The sequence below is a fragment of the Malania oleifera genome, chromosome 8 (assembly GCF_029873635.1).
Source record: "Malania oleifera isolate guangnan ecotype guangnan chromosome 8, ASM2987363v1, whole genome shotgun sequence".
Lineage (NCBI taxonomy): Eukaryota > Viridiplantae > Streptophyta > Magnoliopsida > Santalales > Ximeniaceae > Malania > Malania oleifera.
The window spans coordinates 19,175,186-19,200,664 of record NC_080424.1 but is presented as its reverse complement, the minus strand read 5'-3'; the positions used below and the strand labels follow the sequence as shown (position 1 = coordinate 19,200,664).

At 37.7% G+C, this 25,479-nt stretch overlaps 1 protein-coding gene across 1 annotated transcript in view; it reads left to right on the top strand.

The window, feature by feature from the left end:
- LOC131162427 (uncharacterized) overlaps positions 1-25,479 on the top strand; it is a 48,642-nt gene that overhangs the window by 6,028 nt on the left and 17,135 nt on the right. The window contains exons 3-8 of the mRNA XM_058118882.1: positions 17,157-17,364; positions 17,448-18,033; positions 18,133-18,384; positions 18,489-18,680; positions 18,769-18,843; positions 18,968-21,478. Coding sequence (XP_057974865.1) covers positions 17,157-17,364; positions 17,448-18,033; positions 18,133-18,384; positions 18,489-18,680; positions 18,769-18,843; positions 18,968-21,478 — 3,824 coding nt within the window. The remainder of the gene's footprint in view (positions 1-17,156; positions 17,365-17,447; positions 18,034-18,132; positions 18,385-18,488; positions 18,681-18,768; positions 18,844-18,967; positions 21,479-25,479) is intronic.

Genomic DNA, 25,479 nt, shown 5'->3' with positions numbered 1-25,479 from the left:
TAGATATATGGTTCAAAGATTAGAGTGGGACCCTTTGTTTGGTGAGGAGGTGGTTTGGTTGGAGAGACCTTTCGAGGAAGAGAAAGTGAGGGCCATGGTTTTTTGGGATGGAGAGGGATAAAGCTGCAGGACCTAACAATTTTAATATGGCCTTCTTTTAAGATTGTTGGAAAGTGGTTAAGGATAATTTGCTTAAGGTCTTTAATGAATTTTATGGGAACGGGATTTTAGCAAGAGTATCAAATTCCACTTTCATAACTCTAGTTTCGAAGAAGAATTAATCTATTAAGATTTTAGACTTTAGACCAATTAGTAGGGCTACAAACGAGCTGAGCCAAGCCGAGCTGAGCTTTGCTTTGCTCAAGCTTGTTCATTAAATTTTTATCCGAGTTTGAGCTTGAGCTGAGCTTAGAAGGAGCTTTAATATATTAACTTAGGCTTGTTTATTATGCAAATGAATGAGCTTATGAGTCCTTTTCAAGCCAAGCTATTGGGATGCTCGCTAACAGTTCGATTCTTTTGTAACCTCTCAATTTGAGAAACAAGATCTTTTGTTAGGCTACAAGGTGAAAATGAGCTTTTATTAATGCTGCCTCAGAGGTTTTTTGCCCCACCAAGCTAGCCTTTTGGTCTTGAACATTACCGTTATCACTAAATTAAGGTTATGTAGTTTGAGGTAAATAATCTTATGCATAAATAATTCCTACATTGAAACCAACTATAATCTATTAAGCCTAACTCGACCTTACTAAACTAGCCCATAAATGATTCTAATTCAAACCTATTAAACGAGTCCAAGTCAAGCCTATAATCAAGGAGAAGCCTGCTCATGTTCAAACTTGGCTCCTTTATTAAATGAGCCATAAAATTAGGCTTGGAAATCACTTGTTTACATAATGAACGAGGCTTGAACGAGCTCTTATCGAGTTGAGCTTTTGAGTCACTTATGAGCAGCTTGGTTCATTTGTAGCCCTGCCTATTAGCTTAGTTTTCAGTGTTTATGAAATCATCACTAAACTATTAGCTAATAGGCTAATAGGCTGAGTACGGTGCTTGATACGACTATTTCTAAGGCTCGGAGTGCATTTGTGGGGTGTAGGCAAGTTGTGGATGCCATTCTAGTTGCCAATGAGGTTAACAAAGATGGGAATCATTTTAAGTTGGATTTTGAGAAATCTTATGGTAGATTGAACTGGAAGTTCCTGGATAAGATTTTTTATTTTTATTTTTTAGGAAGGGGTTTGGTGAGAGATGGTGGCATTGGATTAGAGGCTTCTTGCATAATCTGAGCTACTTCGTCTTCGTAAATTGCAAGTCCAAATCTTTGTTTAAGACTACGAGAGGGATTAGGCAAGGTGGCCGTCTTTCCTTGTTTTTGTTTGTTTTAGTGGCTGATTCCTTGAGTAGGATGGTGGATAGGGTAGTGGTTAGAGGTTTAGTATAAGTCTTGGAACTGGGGAGAGAGGGGGTCAGTGTTTCGCACCTTAGTTTGCCAATGATACTAATTTTTTTTTTGGAGGACCATAAACCATCCTTTAAGAATATTTTGGGTCTCCTTCATGGTTTTATGAAGGTTTTTGGGCTTAAGATTAATATGGGAAAGAGTGGTTCCGCGACTATCAATATGTCTGTTGAGAGTATTAGGGAGCTATCTATGGAGGTGGGGTGTAGTGTTTTGGATTGGCCACTAACCTATCTTGGGGTTCCTTTGGGGGGTAACCCTAGATCTGCTAGCTTTTGGGATCTTGTTGTGGAAAGTGTTTCTAAGAGACTGGATGGGTGGAAAAGCGCCTTATTTTTTTATCTCTCCCTCTCTCTCTTGGTGGTAGAATTACGCTTATCTAGGCATGTCTTTCTAATATTATATTTTCTTTTGATTTTCAAGATTTTGACGGGGGGTTTCTAATAAGGATAGGGGGTATTATGGATCATTTGGTAAGTTGGGGAGTAGTGCGTAGGTCTAAACAGGCCGTTGGTCTAGGTATTGGAAATCTAGTGTCTAAAAACATAGCTTTTTTCTCTAAATGGCTTTGGCAGTTTGTTATTGTGGGGGTTAGTAGAAGGGGTAGGGGTAGACCTAAAATAACTTAGGAGGAAATAGTGAGTAAGGATTTAATATCCTTGAATCTAGCAAAAAAAATGGTCCATGATCGCATAAATTGGCGGAAAAGGATTCATATAGCCGACCCCACTTAGTGGGACTAAGGCTTGGTTTTGTTGTTGTTGTTGGCTTTGGCAGTTTCCGCTAGAGAATTCCTCCTTGTGGCATTTGGTTGTTAAAAGCAAGTATGGATTACATGAGAATGAGTGGGATACTAATTTGAGATTTTGATGTTCTTCGGAGAGTTTGTGGAAAGCTATCTCTTGGAGTTATCCCCTCTTCATTCCCCATATTAAATTCCTAGTGGAAAGAGGTAGTAATGTCTATTTTTTAAAAGATCCTTTGTTGGGGAATGTAGTTTGTCCACCTCTTCTCCACGCCTCTTTTGCCTGAGCTTTGGGCAGGATGGGTCCATTTCTTCTTTTGTTATCGATCCATGTGGTCCTTTGCCTTCTTGGGTTTTCCACTTTTGTAGACCGTTAACTGATGGCGAGATGGTAGAGCTATCCTTTTTGCTAGTCTTGTTGAATAACTATCGTTTTTCTTTAGAGGAGGATAGGCAGTCTTGGTCTTTGGATTTTTCGGGGGTTTATTTGTGCAAATCTTTTTGTGATTTTTTGAATATGTCTAATTTATCTTTTCTCTCTATAGTTCCATTTGGAAGGGCAAAGTCCCCTTTTAAATTAAGCCTTTTATCTGGTTGGTTGCGGTTGATAGAATTAATACCAGTAACTTGCTGCAGGTGAGGAGACCTTTGAAGGCTATATCTCTAGACATATGTGTTCTTTGCTTTAATTTTTCAGAATCATCATCGCATTAGTTCATTCATTGTGACTATGCTTGGAGTGTTTGGAACAAGTTATTTGGCATTTTAGGTGAATGTTGGGTGAGTTCTAAGATAGTGCAGGATTTTTTGGCAGTGTCTTTTGCTGGATTTGGCAGGAAAAAGGAAAGGGCAGCACTTTGAAAATGTGTTTTTTTTGCAGTCTTTTGGGGTTTGTGGATGGAGCGTGATGCGTGCATTGTTCTAGGGAAGACGTTGTCTCAGTTGCTGGTTTGGGAAAAGATATATTATTTGGCTTCTCTTTGATGTAATGGACAAGGGGATTTTAACGGGGTGAGAGGGGATTTTAAGGGGGTGAGCTTTTCTGATATTCAGCGCAATGGGCCTTATGGTTTGTGGAGTGTCAGTTCGTGCTGGCATTTTATTTTTATTTTTTCCTTTTGTTCTTTAGCCTTTAGGTTGTTCCTTTGTGTTTTTTATCTGGATTTTTCATACTTTGTCAAGGAGATGTCTTATTCTCCTGGGTGTTTATTTTTATCCTATTAGTGAATTCTTCTTTTATTTTTAAGAAATATTATTAATAATATATATGAGGGCAGACCTGGAGCTGTACATAGACTCCAGGAAACTGCCGCTCAATTTTTTTTTTCTCTTTTCTTTTCTTCTTCTCTTCTCTTCTCTCCTCCATCTCTAACTTTACAACATGGTATCAAAGCATTGATCTCCTTATCTGATTTTCTGATTGGTTTGAGAATTGTTTAAGGACACCGTCCCTCTGGGTTAAGTTGTGCAGCATCCTTGGCAGGAAGCTGTGCGTTTTCATGGTGATTTGCTGATGTGAACTCAGTTATGCTCTGTTCTAGTATGTTGCTGCGGCTGTTGCTGCTGCTGTTCCTGTTACACTATTTGTGGTTTGCTGCTGATGCTGTTTTGATGACGTGTATTTGTGATTGATTGTTTGCAATTAGTGCCAATTGATGGTGTGTTTCGATTGATCTTCAAATATTTGTTCTGTTCTTCTCTGCAATCGTTTCCAGTTGCTGCCAGTCATAATGCTTGGAGCTGCTCCCAGGTTGTTTATTAAATTCCTGCAATACTTTGCTGTTCTTGGTGGTTAATAAGTCCTCCTAGGATATTGTAAGCTCAATTCATAGTCATAGCTGCCTATTGAAGTTTTGTAAGTTCTGGTTTTTTGAAGTCCTGAAAGTGCTGTTTGTGTTAGTGTGTGCTGCCTGACTTCTCAAGCTTCCCAAGGTAAGTTAGCTTTAGATACTACCTATAACTGTAGTGGGGGAAGTTTTGGAGGATGAGGACGAGGTTTGAATCGTGGTTGTGGTAATGGTTGCGTAATATGATGAGGAGTTTGTCGGCAATTCTCACATTTGCACACATTGTGGCAAGAAAATCACACCACTAATCACTGTTGGTGTCTCCTTGGGAAGCCAGCTGGGGCCAATAAGCTTCTTGTGAGGGTGACTTCTATTGACACTTCAAACACACTTAGCCACTCTACTGGGGAGTTGAGTACATCTACCGTGTCCAGGGAGGAGTTTAACAATCTTTTTTGCATGGTTCAACAACTCCAAACTCAGCCTTTTACATCTAGTCCTGCTATGGCTCATTCAGGCACAACTGGGCTTCTTGCTTCTTCATCCTCCTCACCTTGGGTTATAGATTCTAGTGCCTCCTCTCATATGACAGGTAGTCCTAATTTGTTTTGAGTCCTTGAACCCCACTACTTTACCCTCTAAGGTTACTCTTGCTGATGGTTTAGTTACACAAGTTTGTGGTTTTGGCAATATTCTCTTCTCGCCTATATATATTCCTAAATTTCTCTTGAACTTGAACCTAGTACCAATTAGTCAATTAACTAACCCTTTGTTTGGGTTTGTGGATTGAAATTGAAGTAGGAAAGGAATCGATGGAGGAATGAAATCAAGGAAAGAATGGAATTGGTTTTGGATCGCAATTATTGCATTTGGTTAATAACAGTGAATGACTATAGGAATTCATTTTCAATTTCTTTCCAACGTTTGGAATTCTTCAATGGCTTCTATAATGAAATGAAAAATAAGCCATTTTTTATAAAAACCCCTAAAACGTAATTATTTAATTTTATATTATTATTATTATTATTATTATTATAATAGTGAATTTTATTAGTATTAATTTTTTTTTATTCTTCTTCTTATTATTTTTAATTTTATAATAATTACTATCCTTAAAATACTAATAGCTATTTATTTATTTATTTATTATTATTATTATTATTATTATCATTATTATTTTTATTGCTTTTTATAGTAATAAATACTATTTTTATTGCAAATATTATTAATTTTATTATTTTTATAATTATTTTTATCTTTGAAATAATAATAATAATTATTGCCTTTTTTATTATTATTATTGTTCTTGTTGGTATTATTATTTTAGAAGAATAAATATTATTAGTTCTTGTAATTTTTGTTAGTTGTTGTTGTTTTAATAATAATAACAATTAGTATTATTATTTTTGTTGTTTTTGTTTGATTGCTATTTGATTGCTTTCATATTATTGATTATTGTGTTGTAATTAATTAATTTATTATTATTGTTTTTTTTTATAATTTTTAGATTGATTATTGTCTTTAAAAAATAGTTATTGTTTTTTCTTTTTTATTATTACTGTTCTTGTGTTTATTATTATTTTATAATAACAAATATTATAATTATGATTAGTTATTATTTCTTTATTATTTTCAATAATTATTATCCTTTAAATAATAATAATAATAATAATTATTTTGCCCTTATTTATCATTAACATTGTTCTTGATTTATTTTAATATTTTTATAGTAATAAATATTATTGCTATTGCAATTATCATTAGTTATCATTTTTGGTATAATAGTAATTATAATTTGTATTATTACTATTTATTGTTGTTTTTACATATTTTTATTATAAATGAATTTGATTCCATGGAATGAAGATGGATTCCAAGCCATATGGATTGGAATCACCATTCCCTCATTCACAGGCATTTTGGTTGGAATACGACTCCCCCATTGATTCCGCAAACCAAATGCAGGAATGCAACTCCATTCGTAACATTTGATTCCATACCAGGCCTGATTCCGCAAATAAAACAGTGGGTAAGTCTCATAATTGTTTTGTGACCTTCTTTCCTTCTTATTGTGTTATTTAGGACCTATAGATGAAGAAGAGGATTGGTGGAAGGCTTGAGAAGGATGACCTAACTTTTTCAATGGTGGTCACAGTGGATCCAATTCTTGTCATATGACTGACTTAATTTCTACTCATGGTGTTTCTCTTGATTAGTGGCATGCTCATTTCTCCCGTCCCTTCAAAACTACAAGAAGTTTTTCCTGTTTTGAAGTCTATTTCTTGTTTTGAGTGTGCTGCATGTTAGTTGGGAAAGCATATTAAGACATCTTTTCTGTCTAGAGTCAAGTCTTGTGGTAAATCATTGTTTTCTCTTATTCATTTAGATATTTGTGGTCCATGTAGAGTCAAGAATTTGACTGGTCATCAATATTTTGTGGCCTTTGTCTATGATTTTTCGCGTATGACTTGGATCTATTAGTGAAAAGATAGGTCTGAAATTTTTGATGTCTTTAGTCAATTCTACCATGAAATAGAAACTCAGTTTCGCAAAGCTATTCCAATTTTTCTTTTTGGTAGTGCACTTGAATTTGTTCAAAATGAACTTCAATATTTTTTCTTGGACAAAGGGATTATTCATCAAATATCATGTATGCATACTTCTTAGTAGAATGAAGTAGCTAAACGAACATAACATGGTATCTACTCCTTTATATGCATGTTCCTAAAACCTTTTGGACTAATGCTCTTCTTACAACTTACAGCCAGTCTTTTGCTCAATAGTATGCCCTTAAATGTTCTAAGGGGACAAATTTCCTTCTTAATCGTGTACTCCAAAACATCCATGTTCTCTATTGTGCCTTGTGTCTTTGGGTGCACATGTTTTGTTCATGTTCCATATACTGGTTTGGACAAGTTCTCTCCTCATACTGTTACATGTGTCTTGTTGGGTGCTCGAGAACTCAGAAAGGATATAGATGTTATGATCCCCACATTCGTAGGAATTATGTTAGTGCTGATGTCCCTTGTGTTGATCTTCATGTTCCTACCCTTATCCCTATGGAGAAATCTTCTTCCTCTCTTCCAAATCCATAGGTTATTGATTTGGATAAACAATTGAAGGTTTATGAATGGAGCAAGCAAAGACCTAACTACCACCATGCAGGTACCTCCTTTGCCTATCACTATTTTGACTTTTGGTTTTGGAGATCCTTCCCAATGTGATTTGGATTTGCCCGTTGCTTATCGGAAAGGTACTTGAACATGTGCTCAACAATCCTTAGTTGCTTATCCTATCACTAACTATGTTTTAGTTCTTCGTCTTCCTAGTCCTATGTTGCCTTGTCTATATCCTCAGTTTCTATCCCTTGTATGTTGAAGCACTTGTTAGCCCTAGGTGGAAGCATGCAATGGATGTAGAAATGGATGCCTTGACCACTCAAGGGACATGGAACTTGGTGGATTTTCCTTTTAGTAAACAATTGGTTTGGCGTTGTTGGTCTACAATATCAAATATCTTCCTGATGGCTTTGTCTAACAACTTAAGGCTCTGATGGTTGCCAAGGGGTACATCCAAACATATGGTATTGATTATTTTGAGACCTTTTCAATTGCTAGGTTAAATTCTGTTTGTTTATTGATCTCATTGGTAGTCAATTCTGATTGAACCTTATATTAGTTGGATGTGAAGAATGCCTTCTTGTAGGGAGATTTGTAGGAGGAGGTGTACGTGGAGCAACCTCCTAGGTATGTTGCTCTGGGGGAGGATGGTCAAGTCTCCTCGAGCCTGCTTTGACAAATTTAGTGTTGTAGTTTTTGCATTTGGCTTTATCCAATGCTACCATGATCATTTGGTTTTTGTTTGCAAAAAGAAGACAGATGTGGTACTTCTAGTAGTTTATGTTGATGATATCATCATCACTGGTAGCAACAATAGTGGGATTGCAGATGTTAAGTGGTGGCTTCAAGCAAAACTAGAAATCAAGGACTTGTGTATTTTGCATACTTTCTTGGTATTGAGACTGTACAATGCAGGAAAGGGTTGAATCTATCCCAGCCAAAATATACGTTGGAGTAGTGAGACTAGTTTGTTGGGAGCTAAACCAATTGATATCCTATGGATCCCAACATGAAGTTGCCTAAAGATGTTGGACTAGACTTTGAAGACAAACATCGATATTGGCAGTTGGTTGGCAAGTTGATCTATTTGATTGACACTAGACTTGACATATCTTTTGCAATGGGGGTGGTGAGTTAGTTTATGGAAAATCCCAAACAACAACATTATGATGCTGTTTGTAGGATTTTAAGGTATCTCAAAGGCTATCTCGACAAAGTTTTGATTTCTAATGTAATAGAAATTGTGAGATTGGGGATACTCTAATGCAATTAGGCTGGATCTGTTGATGATCAAAGATCTACTACTGGATATTATACATTTGTGGGAGGTAATCTTGTTACTTGGCATAGCAAGAAACAAATTACTATTGCAAGATGTAGTGCTGAAGCGGAATATCTATGGCTCATATAGTGAGTGAGCTTATGTGGCTAAAGTCTCTTATGTCAGAGATGTGATTCTTGGTAACAAAGCCAATAGATGTGTTTTGTGATAGCCAAGTTGCCATTTATATTGCTAGCAATCCACTGTTTCATGAGAGGACAAAGCATATAGAAGTTGACAGCCATTTTGTGGGGTATGTTGTGTTGAAGAAGGTTGTGAGGACTCCCTTTGTGAAATCTGTTAATCAGTTAGGCAATGTTTTTATGAAGCCTTTATTTAAGCTTGCCATGTCTTATGTTTGTTACAAGCTGGGTTAGGTGATATTTATACACCTCCAACTTGAGAAGGGGGGTGGTGTTGTCTAATGTTTGTTACAAGCTGGGTTAGGTGATATTTTTACACCTTCCAACTTGAGAAGGGGGGTGGTGTTAGAAAAGAATATGTTATTTTAATAATTAGGTTGTGTTAATGGGTGATATTTTTGCCCTTAAGAATATTATTATTAATAATATATAAGAGGGCAGACCTGGAGCTGTAAGTAGGCTCTAGGAAACTGCCACTCAGTTTTTTCCTCTCTTTTATCTTCTCTCCTCTCCTCCATGTCTAACTTTACAACATTATTCATGGCTATACTATCTACACATATCCTCCAAGATCCATCCTTCTATGGGGTTAGAAGGGTTGGCATTGCGCAAGGACTAAAGCTGTCTTACAAAGCCTTCTCAAGGAGGTTCTCCGACCTACCTATTCAATTAAGCACTTTTAGATTCATCATATAATGAGGCAACTTAGGTAACTGTGAACCTAGAATCAGATATATGCCATGTTAATGTCCTATATGGGTTGTAGCTCACTATGAAGCTCATCCTACTACATGAGAACTTAAATAACAACTCCACTAGCTCCAGTCACTCACATTGTAAGGAACTTCTCAGCCTATGATCTGTAAGAAACACCCATTTCAAAGCTCTTTCTTGTTTCTAGACATGGGATCCTTGGGTATGGGCTTAGCAGGGGTCAAAATGATCATCTTGTCTTTTTACGTATTATTGGTTGTTTTGGTAATTTAGTATTATTAATGTGTTATTGCTATTTTAGTAAGAGTGAGTCAATAAGGATATTATGGTCATTGTTATGTACTTGACATATATTTTAAATAGAGGGAGAGACCTATCATTGTGATTATATCTTCTACTTCAACATGGTATCATAGCATACCTAAACACTAAGTGCATAGCCACGGTTAAGCCACACATGCAAACTTGCCACTATAGGAGAGGATCATTCATGCCACTACAGTTTAGAAACAAGTCCAGGAGTCATTGGAAAAAACACAGTCATCAAAAAAATTCATGGACGCCATATATAGACACAAAACCAATTGCTTGTAAAATTTTGTTGCTGAAGGAAGATCTACGTGCCCCCCGTGTATTGGCGTATAAAAGGTTGTTCATCCTAGTTTTTGCTTTGATTTCTTTTTGAATGCTTTATCCATAATACCAACTTGTTGGTCGTGTCTTTTGTTCAAAGACCCAACCTTTTGTTTACTTGTGGCACTTGGTTAATGGTTGTTTGGAACCATTAGGGTTGTGCTTTTGTTTATTGAGGTTTTGGTAGTTTTTGTGTGTTAGTTTCTTGTGGCTAAGGCAGTGGTACACTAGTTCATTTGTGACTCATTCATAATGGTTTCAATTTTTTGTCTTGTTTGTGGTTGTTCCAGTCAATAACCTTGTTTATAGTTGGTCTTGTTTATGAGTGTTGGGTTGGAGTTCATGAATCCCAGAAGTATGTTTCCTTGTCATTGTCTCTGATAACAATGATAACAATCGAGAAGTTGGATGGAAAGAATTATGTGCAGTGGTCTAAGGCCGTCAAGCACTATTTAACATGGTAGGTAAATTTGAACCCTTGTTTTAATTTGAGCCGAGTGAAGACAAAAGGAAAGAAGCATGGATTCAGTAAGATGCATTTATTGTTGCTCTATTGTGGAACTCAATGGAACCCTAGATTGCATGGATGTGCATGCATTTGGATGTATGCTGGGAGACTTGGGATTATGACAAACTTTATACTCTAGTAGCATTACACGTATGTATGATCTATCCCTTGAGTATTTTCAATTACAACAAGGAGATAGGAGTGTGAAACCTGAGATTGAACATTGTGCAACCATGTCCATGGGATGTAAAAGAAGAGGGAGCAGATGATAGTTCTTCAGGTCCTAGGGGGTTTGAAACCTGAGTATGAGGCAATCTAGTTCAGATCCTACATAGTGCAGAGTTGCCATACTTTGCTGATGTTTATTCTTGCGTCCTTCATCCTCCAATACACACCTTTGGCCTTTGGCTTAAGAAGATTGCATTCATTATGCAAGGTGATTCTTGTTTTTCACTAAGTAGTTGTAGAAGTTCATAAGTGGTTCAAGTGGTTATGGTGAAAGAGATGGATGTGGTATAGGCCCCCCTCGCAATTGGACTCATTGTGGCCAATGAAGTTGGTTATAGGATAGAGGAGTGTTGGGATCTTCATAGTGAACTGCTACACATCGCCATTGTAGTCTTAGCTACAACGTATTCTACCCTTTTGTGCTTAAGTGGGAGCAATGTATTGTATCTATGTCAAAGGAAGAGTATTCCAAGTTCCACCACTATCTTGCATCCAACGAGCTTCATTTTTCATTGTATCTTTTGCTTGTAAACCTACAACTTGCCGGTTGAGTATTTCTCGCACTAGTATATGGATTGTAGATTCAGCAGCTCATGATCATACCATAGGTATCACTGCCCTCCATAATTCTTGTGAGAGCTTACCTCATGTCACCTTTGTTGATGGGTCAACTACTATCATAATAGGGACATTAAATCTCACTTCCTTTGTCTTTCTTTCTTCTATTTTGTATATTCCCAAGTTTCTATTTAATTTTATGTCAATTAGCAAGACTACAAATCCATAAACGATTCTTTTTTCATTTAGGATTTGAAGATGAGGGAGATGATTTGTGGAGAACGAAGCTGGTGGACTTTTCCAACTTTGTTTCGCTATTTCCTTGTATTATTTGCACTGCTGCAACTATATCACTCAAATCCATTGTTGTCTTGGTCAGTTTTCGTTACTAGCTAAAAAATCTAGTTCCCACTTTGAGTTGTGTCTAGTCTTGAATGTGAGTCAAGCATCAATGTGTTTCATTTGCTTCCTAACTTAATAAATGAGCATCAAGCCCATTCATGTTAGTCCATTGTGATATTTGAGATCTGAGTAGAGGTGTGTCAAATTTGGGTTTCCAATATTGTGTAACTATTGTAAGGATGACTTAGCTTAACTTAATAAAAAATCATTTTGAGTTATATCATATATTTTATGCCTTCCTATTAATCATGCTAAGGAGTGCTTTGGTATGCAATTCACTACACATATGACTAAGCCTAGTATTTTTCATCAATCATCTTGTTCCCACACTCCACAAGAAAAATGGGTTGTAGAGATGAAAAATAAAGATATCCTTGGAGTCAATCATTCCTTACTTTATTACATGCATGTTCCTAAAGTGTTTTAAATTGATACTGTGCTCATTGTCTGCTCTCTTATAAACAAAATGCCATCCCTTGTTCTTGGTGGTAAAATTCTCTACTCTATTCTCTTCCTGGCTGCTCCATTGTTCTCTTTTCTCCTTGTTTATTCGGGTGTGTGTCCTTTGTTCATCAGTTAACCATTGGGGTGTATAAGTTGGATCCTTGTGCTATAAAGTGCATTTTTATAGGCTACTTTATGTACTCATAAGGGGTATTGTTCTTATAGTCATACTCTGCGTCATTTTTTTCTCTCATCAATGTTACGTTCTTTGAGTCTACACCATACTATTTTGAGTCCTTGAGCGTCTCTAATCTCAACGAGTCCTTCCCCCTGCCTAATCTTCTTGATTCTAGCTTATTGTATTTGCTTAATCATCCATGTATATCTTCATCTAGTTTGAGTCTCTCTTCACCTCTATTGTCGACGGTGGCAAGGGAAGTGTCCCTAGCTTCTAGTGCTATGCCTTTGGTTTCTTTGTATATTGATTTCCCCATTGCTGTTCAAAAAAGTAAAGGAATCTTGAACTTCGTTTGCTATGATTTCTTGTCAGCCTCATATTATTGTTTTGCTAATACTCTTTATCTTTTGTTGCTTTTCTTAAATCTGATGAAGCCTTAGCCCATTGTAGATGGCGGATTGCATTGATGATGCGTGCATTTTAGGATAATGATACTTGGGAATTGGTACCTCTTCCTCTTGATAAGTTTTTGGTTGGTTGTTGTTGGGTATATTCTATGAAAGTCAATCCTAATGGTTATGTGGCTTGTTTGAAGACCCATCTTGTTGCTAAGGGTTATGTTTAGGTGCATGGTTTGGACTATTTACATAGTACACACATTCTCTCTGATTGTGAAACTTGCCTTGTTCATATCCTTAGAAATGTGTCACTGGCCTCTGCATCAGTTAGATGTGAAGATTGCCTTCCTACTTGGTGATGCTCAAGAGGAGGTCTATATGAAGCAATTACTTGGGTCTGTTGATGTGATTGAGACTTAGTAAACAGTCCCCTAGAGCATCATGTGGTTGATTCAATGTTGTTGTACTTGAGTTATGGTGTGCAGGAAATCACTCTATATTTTATCGTTATTATGCATTTGGTAGGATTCTGCCTATTGTGTATTTGGATGACATAGCAAGGTATCTAGTATCTATACCCTTGAAATACTTCTTGGGAATAAAATTATATGAATCTAGTATGGGAATTGTTTTGTCATAGAGTAAGTATGTTCTTGACCGTTTAGATGAGTCTAGGCTTATTGGGATCCAAACCTATTGATACACCCATGGATCCTAACACTAAGTTAGAGCTATATATGGGTGGTTTGTTGGCTAACCTTGATAGTACTGGAGACTTGTTGGAAGTTGAACCATCTTGCAGTCACTTGATTGGATATTTCTTTCGCTGCAAGTGATGTGAGGTAGTTTCTTGAATATTTGAGAACTAGTAATTGGGTTGTAGTTGTTCGCATCTTGGGATACCTCAAAGGTGCGCTTGGGAGAGGTCTTTTTATGAGGATCAGGGTTACATGTAAATTTAGGGGGTTTATGGATGCAGATTGGGCTGGGTCACCTTCTGATAAAGTTATGCAATCAGATATTTTATTTTTGTTGGTGGCAACTTGGTATCTTGGAAGAAATAAGAAACAAATTGTGGTGGCCAACTCAAGTGCTTAGTCCAGGTGTAGGGCCATGGCTCACACTATGTGAAATTTGTTTCGTTGGAGCACATGTTGGAAGAACTTAGTTTTCTACATTCTCAGTCTATGGAATTGATGTGTGATAATTGAGCTGCTATTTATATTGCCTTAACCTATTCTTCTATAAGCATACATAACGACTTGATGTTGATTGTCACTTTGTCTGGAAGAAACTTGTGTTAAAGCGCATAACCACCACTTATAGTTTGAATTCCAACTTGTTGATTTATTCACTAAAGCCTTGGGACTTGGGAGATGCTCGTGTCAAATTTGTTTGTGACAAGTTAGGAGCATATGATAGTTGTAGTCCAGCTTAAGGGGGAGTGTTACCAGTTATTTTGTTGATTTAGCATTGTTAATATGTGTTGTCATTTTAGTAAGTGTAAGGGTATTATGGTCATTATAATGTTCTTGACATATATTATAAATAGAGGGAGAGACCTATAATCGTGCTTAGGTCCTCCAATTTACTCAATACTTCTATCACCTAAACACAAGTATTTTACCTACCATGTCTTGATAATCAAGATCATATAATCATGCCCTAGCAAGATTTGGGCCACATCCATTGGGACTTCATTACAATAAGCCCTATCTTTATTTTCTCCCATTTGGATGGGTATAAGGCACTTCTCATTGGCGTGTAGATTGGTTTTGTTTGCCCAATTCACTCTAAAAGGATTGGAGTGTGGCTCTCCCTTAAGGTTTAATCTACCTAGAGTAGCTGCTAAGATTACATTCATGGTACTACTCCCATCAACAATCAGCTACATGTTGTATCGTAATATATGATGGAAGTGCGAAAAATAGTGGACCGCTTCCACTTCTCACTATTCATGGTGGTGGACAAGACCACCTCATCACAATAATGTGGTTATCATCCTCATCAAAATCATCTACAAGTTCACCCTCATCTCTCGAGTACTTAACATATGCAACCTAGTCCTCCACAATGGAGCATCTCATTGTCTCATGCTTTGAAGCCAAAGCTTGTTAGGGACAAGGAACAGCTATATGGCCTCTAGCATGGCAGCTATGGCACTGCACAAATGAGCCTCTGGCTTGAGGAATACTAGACCCATTAGAATGAATAACACGATTATACGCTATTTGCTTTGCAGTACTCTCTCGAGGGGTAGATTGAGGAATGGTAGGACTATGTTAAGGGAAAGATTTTGATCGATGAATCTCGTTCACGTGAGATGATGACCTATGAGGAATCTTGAGGTACTTTTTGATGGTGATAGCTTTCTCAAAGCTGCCTCCGAAGACACATTAAACCAGTTTGTGCTCTCTCCCAACATCCTTAATCATTCGTGAACCTTGTGATTGTACAATGTGTGACCTCAACAATCCCACTCCTAAGCAATAGCTTCTCAAATAGTTCAACAAACTTACTACAATGGTGGTTTGTTGATGGTTGAAGAGGTCACTGAACAATTGGTTCATTTAGGAAGGAAGGGTACTTCTTTTTCAACTGTTGTTTCATCACTGCCCATGGGAAGGTCATCTAATTGTTTGTTTGGGGGGGGGGGGGTGTTTGTCCTCATTCTGTGTAAATGTAAGAATTTTTTCTTTTTTTTTTTGTTTGGGGTGGGGGGGGGGGGGGGGGGAGGGAGGTGGCTCTTGGAAATTTTTGGCTAAGAAAGTTGTCATGGTGGGTAAATGCTATGGTGATTGCTGTTGGAGGATGATTCTCTTTGGTATGAGGCGATTAAAAGTAAATTTGGCATGCGTGGGAAAGGGTGGGATGCTAATATATATTAGGACTTGTCATGAAAGCCCTTGATGGTTTATTTCTCATATTTTCAGTTTGTTCTTCCCTTTATCAAAAACACAGTGGGTCCTGGTTTTTGCATTCATTTTTAGGAGGATGTGTGGGTGGGGGATGTCTCTCTATCTATTATTTATTCTCTACTCTTTCAGTTATCTATGGTGCATAATGATTCTTCAATTTTTCATTGTAGAAGGAGAGTCAATTGCTTAGGACTTGAAGATTTTCACTGAATGATCGGGAGTTGGATGAGCTTTCTTATTTCCTCATTTTGTTGGATGACTTTCGTCCTACTTCCTAGAATGACTCTAGGGTGTGGAGTTTGGATGGGTCTTGGAAATTTTCTTGAAAATTATACTTTAATTACTTGTTCATTCTACTCAGTCCCTCTTGCTTGTTGTATAAGGTAGCTAAAGTTCTTTCTAAGGTCAAGGCTTTATATGTTTAGCAATCCTTAATAAAGTTAACATCAACAATCTGCTGCAGAATAAGAGGCTGTACAAGTCTTTATCCTCTGATGTTTGTATTATTTGTTATCATGGTGCTTAGACTCATTCCCACCTTTTTTTTTTTTCTGTACTGTGGCTTGCTTGGGCTTTGTGGAGTATTTGGTCTTTTTGGTGGAGTTGAGTTCATTCAGATTCCGTAGGAATTCTTTTGCTTACTTCTTTCAAAAGGTATGATTGGGTAAAGATGCTAATTGTTTGTGGAAAATTGTGCTATCTTTGCTGTCTTTTGGGGTATTTGTTTGGAAAGGAATGGGGCCCACTTTTTTAGAGGAAGGGCTTTGATTCTACTGCTGTGGGACAGGATTATGTCTTGGTATGTTTATGTTTTTTCTGCTGGGGTTTTGAATTATCTTTATGTTGTTTTCATTTATTCTTTTTCTTTTTTCTTCACTTAATATTTCCTTTGTTACCGGAGGATGTCTTACCTCTGCTTTGTATCTCTCTATTCCCTGTGAAATTTCTTCTTCTATTGAAAAGTAGTTGGCACATTCTTGAAAAGTAGCTGTACTCTCCCTTCTTTGGTATTCGACAACTGGGATTATCAGATCATGTGCAACAGCTGTTGGCAATACTTGATTGACAAGACGCTTACATGAAGAAGAAAAGATCAGTGATAAATCTAGGATGCAGGTCATCTCCCTTGAGATGGTGAAGTTGGGGATTTTACTGATTCTTATACCCTAGTCTCTTTACTGTGGTAGAGGCTAAAGAAATATATTCGAAAATGTGTTGTTATTCATGTCAATTTTATGCCTATCGGAACAATGTAATAGTTGTTTTTTATAGGAAAAGCATTTTAATGGCCATTGTTATTATCCTTGTAAGAGGAACAAATTGAACTGATTTCACTTGAGGTGGAATATCCCCCATCACTGACATGATTGCACAGGAAGAACATTATTTTGACTTCCCTTTGGCTTCTGGGATATAGGTTCTCAATGAAAGCTGCTGTTGTTTCTGTTTCAGCATACAGAATTTTTTCTGCATGAACTTCTGTGGTACTAAAGTTTAGTTTATTATGCTAATGCAAATAGTTAGTACAAACTTCTGTTTTTCTACTTCAATGAAGGTGTGAGATATTAAGTTAAAATTTTGGTGCTGATACTCAACAGATGTACCTCGGGAAAGTGGTACTATTATGTCAAATCTTACCAGGAAAGGTGAGGCCCTTGCTGTATCTGGTTTGGTCGAGTACGGAGATGAGATAGATGTGATTGCCCCTGCTGATATTCTGAAACAGATCTTTAAGATGCCATACTCCAAGGGCCGATTATCAATTGCAGTTCATCGTATTGGACAGACTCTTGTTATGAATACTGGGTATGTTTTTATCTGTCAGCCACTATTCTAGTCATCCCGTTATTCTAACTGTTTTCAATTTTTTTTTTTTTTTCAAAACACAGGCCGGACATTGAGGAGGGAGAAAAATTGGTCAGAAGACATAACAATCAGTCAAATTGTGCAGATCAATCTTTATTTTTGAATTTTGCCATGCATTCAGTTAGAATGGAAGCTTGTGATTGTCCGCCGACTCATAATGCTGCATCCGAAGACCGGTCAGACCCATCTGTACTTTCTGGGCTATTTGAGTCCCGAAAAGGAACTTTTGGATCTTCTGACTATCCAGCACAACAAGATACTTCCCAGTTTTTTCCTCGGAGTGATGGTGTTGCTAGAAAGGATGGATTCAACCGTCAACCAGAGTACCCACAAGTCAGCCAAGATAATTTTGTTTGGGGGTGTAAGAAGAATAAGAATAAGAATAATAAGGGGCGTGAGGCTGTCAAAAGTGCTTCACAAATCGGTGAAAAGACCCGACGTTCAGTGCAAGAGTCTGAAAAGTACAGGAGGGCTGGTAATGATGGTTTTATGAGAGTGTTATTGTGGCAATTTCATAATTTCCGCATGCTTCTGGGCAGTGACTTGCTTCTATTCAGTAATGAGAAATATGTAGCTGTGAGCTTGCATTTATGGGATGTTGCTCGACCGGTATGTAGTAGATTGATGAAAGTCCTTTGTCCTATACATCTTATGAAAATTCTTCTTAATGTTTTTATACGAGCTTTTATTTTTGTCTTATGTTGATAGGTCACACCTCTAACTTGGCTTGATGCCTGGCTTGACAATGTCATGGCAAGTGTGCCTGAATTGGCCATTTGTTATCATGAAAATGGTGTTGTTCAAGGTTACGAACTTCTGAAAACGGATGATATATTTCTACTTAAGGGCATCTCTGAGGATGGCACACCTGCTTTTCATCCTCATGTCGTCCAACAGAATGGCCTTTCTGTTTTCAGGTTTCTTCAGGAAAACTGCAAGCAAGATCCGGGTGCTTATTGGGTATTGTTGTATTTTCTTACATCCAAAATTCTCCTTCTCAAGTATATTCTATGCTTTCCAATAAATCTGGTTCCTTTTTTTATTTATATGTTTGTTCTTTGCAGCTGTATAAAAGTGCTGGAGAAGGAGCAATTCAACTTTTTGATCTCTCTGTTATTTCCAAGAGCCATTCTTCCAGTGATTGTGATGATAGCTCAAGCACTTTGCCATCTATAATGAATAGAGGGAGAAGTGACTCCTTGCTTTCATTGGGCACTCTCTTGTACCGTATTGCTCATAGGCTTTCACTTTCAATGGTGTGGAGTAATCTTTGTCTTTATTGAATCATTACATGCAATATAACTTGTAAATGGCTGCTACTAACAATAAATAGTTTTGCTGCAGGCTCCTAATAGCAAGGCAAAGTGTGCAGTGTTCTTCAAAAAATGTTTGGACTTTCTGGACGAGTCAGATCATTTGGTACTGATAACCTCTGGCATGGCATTAATAGAAGAGTTGTCTTTTTTTTTCCCTCATATATTTTGTTAATTTTATTAAGGTGTGGGACACAATTGTGCTTACAATCTTATGCTATGCTGAATAGGTTGTACGGGCATTTGCTCATGAACAATTTGCAAGGCTTATTTTGAATCATGATGAGGAGCTTGATTTAACATCTGAAGCTCTTCCAGTCAAACACAATGTTCCAGTTACTAAAGCTGAAGAACAATCTCTTGACTTACTCGACAATTTTTCTGAATCAGTTGTTCACGAAGATGCATCCTCTCTAACTGCAGAGGGCACGTGGAGTAGGGAAGGACAAATTCCTGATGATTCAGGGTCGGAAGCTTTTGTAAAGATGACTTTAGAAGCAAATTTATCTGGTTCCAGAAAATTGATCACGTCTGTGGATGCAGAATTAGGAGATCTGGAAGGAGTTGCAAAGACTTCCAGTGGTGATGAAAGTTTTGCAGTTTGTAAGGCTCCTATATATTCTCCTCATGTCATTGAAACTGTTGCTGATCCAATCTCTTCAAAGTTAGAAGCGGTGCACCACATCTCTCAGGCTATCAAGTCTCTTAGGTGGAGGCGTCAACTACAAAGTACTGTGCCAGAGCTGGTTGAGCGTAGCAGCAGAACTCATGACAGGTCACCTTCATCTATGAATTTTTCTGTTTGCTCATGTGGTGATGCTGACTGCATTGAAGTTTGTGACATCCGAGAATGGCTACCAACATCAAAACTGGACCATAAGTTATGGAAACTTATTCTTTTGCTAGGAGAATCTTATTTGGCACTTGGGCAAGCTTATAAGGAGGATGGTCAATTGCATCAAGCACTGAAGGTTGTAGAATTGGCATGTTCTGTTTATGGTTCAATGCCTCAGCATCTTGAAGAGGCTAGGTTTATATCATCAATGGTTAGCAGCTTAGTATCCCAGGCTGAATTCAGTGATAGAAGTGAAAAGTCCAAACCATTTATTGCTAGTGCAACAGGGAGCTCAAGCTCCAGTGTTGATTCTCTTGCTGTTGAACAGTTCTCCACTTACCTCTTCTGGGCCAAGGCCTGGGCATTGGTAGGTGATGTGTATGTTGAGTTCAATAAGATTAAGGGAAAGGAGATCTCAGTGCAAGCAGAGAGGAAACCTTATATCAAAGAGTTGAGAATGTCTTCTGAAGTTGTGAAGGAGGTCAAAAGGCTCAAGAAGAAGTTGGGACAGTACAACTGCAGCTCATGTTCCTTGGTAAACTGCAGCTGCGAGAGTGATAGAGCTAGCAGTGGCAATAGTGCAAGCAGTAGCAGTGGAGATACATGCACTTCAGGATATGGCAGAAAACAGAGTAGAAGATCATATGTTAAGAGTACCCACCAAACGCTTTTGGGGAACCCTGAGCATGATCGTGTTGATCACAAAGTTGAGAATATGAAGAGTTTTGAAGGTAATCTGCAGCAAAACAGAGAGAATGATTTCTCATTAGAAGCATCTAATATAAATGTGGACAATTCTGCTGCAACTAACTCTAAAAGAACTAATGGTAATCTGGAAACACAAAGAATAGGGTCTCCAATGGCGGTTCTATGTGAAATTTCTGCGGGAGAAACACCCAATGTGAAAACTGGTGGGATATTCAGATTCCTTGGGCCTCCTGTAGTTGGAGATGCAGATTACTACCTTTCAGTTGCCCTAAGCTGTTTCGAAGAAGCAAGAAAATCTTTGGGTGGGCTACCAACTGGTTCAGCAGAACTACATTCTGTGGTCAAAAAGAAAGGCTGGGTTTGTAATGAATTGGGCCGAAGTAGGCTTGAAAGAAGAGAACTGGACAAAGCTGAACAGGCATTTGCTGATGCTATAAATACATTTAAGGAGGTTTCAGACCATACAAATATTGTATTAATTAACTGTAATCTGGGCCATGGTAGACGAGCATTGGCTGAAGAGATGGTATCAAAAATTGAAACCCTCAAAACACATGCCATCTTCCATGATGCATACAGCCAAGCTCTTGAGACTGCTATACTGGAATACAGTGAAGCACTCAGGTATTATGGAGCAGCTAGGGTAGAGCTAAATGCTGCTGCAGAAGGTTCTGCATCATCCGGTTTGTGGAATGAAGTATATACTCAATTTGCACACACTTATCTTAGGCTCGGCATGCTCTTGGCAAAAGAAGATTCAGTCGGACAGGTATATGAAAGTGGAGCCTTGGAAGTTATATCAAGAGGTTGTACTAGTCACAGTGATAGAAGGACTAGGAAAGAAATGAGGAAGTATGGGGTTTCGGCTAATGATGCCATTAGGGAGGCTTTATCCTTGTACGAATCATTGGGTGAGTTACGCAAACAAGAGGCTGCATATGCATATTTTCAGCTTGCTTGCTACCATAGGGACTGCTGTTTGAAATTTTTTGAGTTGGATCATATGAAAAAAAATATGTCAAAAGGTGAAAACAACATTCTTCAAAAGGTCAAGCAATATGCTTCCTTGGCTGAAAAGAATTGGCAAAAGTCCTTGGACTTCTATGGGCCAAAGACACATCCCAGCATGTTCCTGACCATTCTGATGGAAAGATCAGCTCTTTCAATCAGCCTCTCAAGCTATTTTCACTCAAGCATGGTATATTCTTGGACTTTCCTATCTGATACAGTACTAGCTTATTATGGATTTCTTTTTCTCATTTAATGCATGCAGATTTAACATCTTGTCAGGCATAATTTTTAGTCTGAAATATTAATTTTTCAAATAGATATAATATTCACTGAAATTCTATTATAGTCTCTGACATGTTCCTCCATCCCTTTGCTGTGGCTCTCCCAATATGTCAAAGCAACAAAACAACAACAAAACCAAGCCTTAGTCCCACTAAGTGGGGTCAGCTATATGAATCCTTTTCCGCCAATTTATGCGACTCTTTCAGTATGTCAAAGGATAATGAATAATTTGCTTGCCTACCAGCTTATTTTGGATTTCTTTTTCTTATGTAAACCCATGAACTATGTCGCTCTAGAGTCTTTGCTGGTGATATGATGTATTATTATGACATGCATTCTCAAAATAAGCATGTGGTGATTGTAGACACCCAATTTTTCTCCACCAAATCAGTTGTGAGCATTTCATGTATTTTAAGGAGGATTTTGTGTGTTCTATAGGATCATATATCTCCTTCTGTGCTTAAAAGTTGAGTTGATTGGCATTCTACTTTAAGAAACACTTATATGGCTTTTTGTTGGATGTCTTTAGTTAGGATGGCTAATGGTGATAACCATATTTTCTAGATTCATTCGATTCATATCATGTACACATCATATCGATTCGAATCTTACTAGAAAATCTAGAAACAACTGAATCTTTGCCGATTCTATCGATTCACGTTGTCAATCTAATGAATCGATTTGAATCCTTTAGATTCACATGTTCTAGACATATCATGGCCTGACTGACCTGACTAAAACCCTAAAAACAACATTTTTTTTTTTTTATTGTTTGTATTTTTACATGATTACCTCCCATTCCTTATCTACGTTTGTAACGCCCCGGCCCGTTATACGGCCCCATAGTACCACTACACTTGTCCCTAATGACATACATATACGACCCGCCCTGAATAGGGACATACGGGTATCTCATACTGATATGCAATTTCATGTACAGCAGAAAACATAAACATCCATATGGGAATCTAAAAGACATACCAGAGTTTTCTAACTGTAACCTCAAATACATACATCCATACTTGAAACTTAATCAGTTCTTACAATCCCAAAAATGTTATGAACTAAGTTTGTAGCATATACAAAATAACTTACGTAAGCTAAAGACAAAACGACCACCCTTTCTGGTTCCTCTAGCAACTAGGACCAACCCCCTGTAGGAGTTGAAACAAAGGTTGTATGTTGGGGTGAGACACTTCTCAGTAAGGTGGAAGATATTACATCAGTGTGTGACCACATGCATTTATTTCAATTGAAAACAGATACATATAATGAATATTCTCAGTACTGTACTATAGAAAATATATAGACATAAATCCTATGATAGATGGTTGAGCATCATAACAAGTGAGAGTTCCTGATGTTAGAGTAGGGTACAGGCCCATACACTATACGATCTCTCCGCTTGGTACTCAAACCTGTGACTTTACCCATTTTAGTTTTAAAATCATGAATATGCATATTTAGAACACTGTCTAGCTTAGATACAATAATAACAACTGCCAACACATTACCCCTTGGTCTACGGGTTATGCAATTTACTATAGTCCGACTGGTACCACTTGGTCCATTAATCCACCAGTAGCCACTCCAATATCTAGCCAACTATCTCGATACCTACACTGAAAATCATATGTTTGGTTGCACTGCATCCAATATATATATATAAAGCAATGGAACCACGCTTAACATTGAGCTTTTTATAACGATGAGCTTTTTAGGGCTTTCTTATAACGATGAGCTTTTTAGGGCTCTCAAATAACGGTGATCTTTTTAAGGCTCTGATATAACGGTGAGCTTTTTAGGGCTCTAATAGAAGCTGTGGTTTCCAAATATCATATATGCAATTTACTGTAAAATGAATTAACGTGTTTCACATTCACAAATCACCTGTACAGTTTTCACAAACTCATGCAATCGTTCTGTGGCATAAATCGACACACAACCTCTCGGTTTAACCCTTTTTACGTTTATAGCTCGGTATATATCCAACACCTATTTTCCACATTTTTCACATAGCAAAATGGAACTCCAGTTCCCATAGTTCATATACGTATTTAAACAGATTCACATATTCCATTTCATATCATATGTCCTCGTTAGATAAAAAATCCGCTATATAGTATATAACTCGATAAATATCATTTAAATGGAAAACAAAGGGTTCAAGCATCTCCTACGTTAAGCTTAAGGCAATTAAAGGAGTTTTGAAAAGTTTAGAGATCATACGCCACAACCCTTATTTTTACCAAAACCATAAAATCGTAAAACCAACATTTTTATCCGGTGAAACTTTGCAAATAAGCAGTTAATACATACATATAAACATAAGTTAACTTTTTAGCGGTTTAGTTTTCTAAAAAAAACTTATGTAAACAAATTCCCCTACCTAATTCCGAATTTCAAAACACGAACGGATCGGTCCAAAACGACCCGGGATCCCCAAAACCTAAAAACCGGAGAACAATACTTTACTATAATCTCGACTACCGAATCAGAAACGAAATCAGATCCTTACCTCAATTTTAGGGACAATCTCAAAAATCTTCAAAATAACGATCTAATCCGCTATAATTGTAAAGTTTCCTCCCCTGATCCACATAGAAACTTCCGATCGTAAAAACAAACGACGAACGGCAAAGGATCGTAGAGAGAGAGAGAGAACTCGCTGATTCTAGAGAGAGAGAGAGAGCTTTTGGGTTTTCTTAACCCTTAAGCAACCAGAAATGATATTTATAGAACCTTTGACCGATTCAAATTCGTCGACGAGGTGGCGCCTTCGTCGACGAACTAGCTACTCAGTTCGTGGACGAAGCTCTACCTTTGTCGATGAATTTCATCCGAACATTTTCTTTGGTTCGTTTGGTATTTATTCATCGACGACGCTCTGAATTTCAGCGACGAAGAACTGAAGAGACTTCGTCGACGAAAATACTGCCTTCATTGACAAACCCTGCTATAATTCCCTTTTTATCATTTTCTTATTTATTTTACGGGTTTGAGTCTCTACAATCTCCTTTCATTATAAGAATTTTGTCCTCGAAATTTACTAACCGTTTCTAAGTATAATTTCATCTTTTAACTCCGTTCTACTGAAGAGTCGGTAGCCATCCACATAGCGGCTCCCGCTTAAGTTTATTACATACCCTCACATATGGCGAAGGAATACCGTGGTTACAACATGATGTTTCAGAAGATTACATACACATACCAAACTCTCCCGAAGACCATACTAATTAATTTGAACCACCTAAATCACTATACCTACTTACGTACCATAAAATAACTGCGGGTACTTCTGGCATAGTTCTGACTCTAGTTCCCATGAAGCTTCATCCATTGCACGGTTACGCCATAATACCTTCACTAGCGGTATTTCCTTAGTCCTTAACTGCTGAACTTTCCGATCTAATACCTGTACTAGAGCCTCTTCATATGCTAATGCATCACTAATCTCTAGAGGCTTGTAACTGAGCACGTGCAAAGGATTTGGCACGTACTTCCTCAGCACTGACACGTTGAACACGTCATGGACTTTAAATAGTGTTAGGGGTAAAGCCACTCAATAAGCAACCGAACCTATCCTTTCCAGGATCTCGAAAGGCCCGATATACCGAGGACTTAGCTTCTCCTTCTTTCCAAACCTCATCACCCCTTTCATCGGAGCAATCCTTAGAAACACCATATCTCCTACCTCAAATTCCAGCTCTCATCGACGAGTATCAACATAATTCTTCTGCCGACTCTGAGCTGCCTTTATTCTCTCCTTGATCAACTCGACCTTTGCAGAGGCCTGCTGAAACAGTTCCGGGCCCAATATCTGCCGTTCACCTACCTGATCCCAATACAATGGAGATCGACACCGGCGACCATATAATGCTTCGTAGGGTGTCATCTCTATGCTGG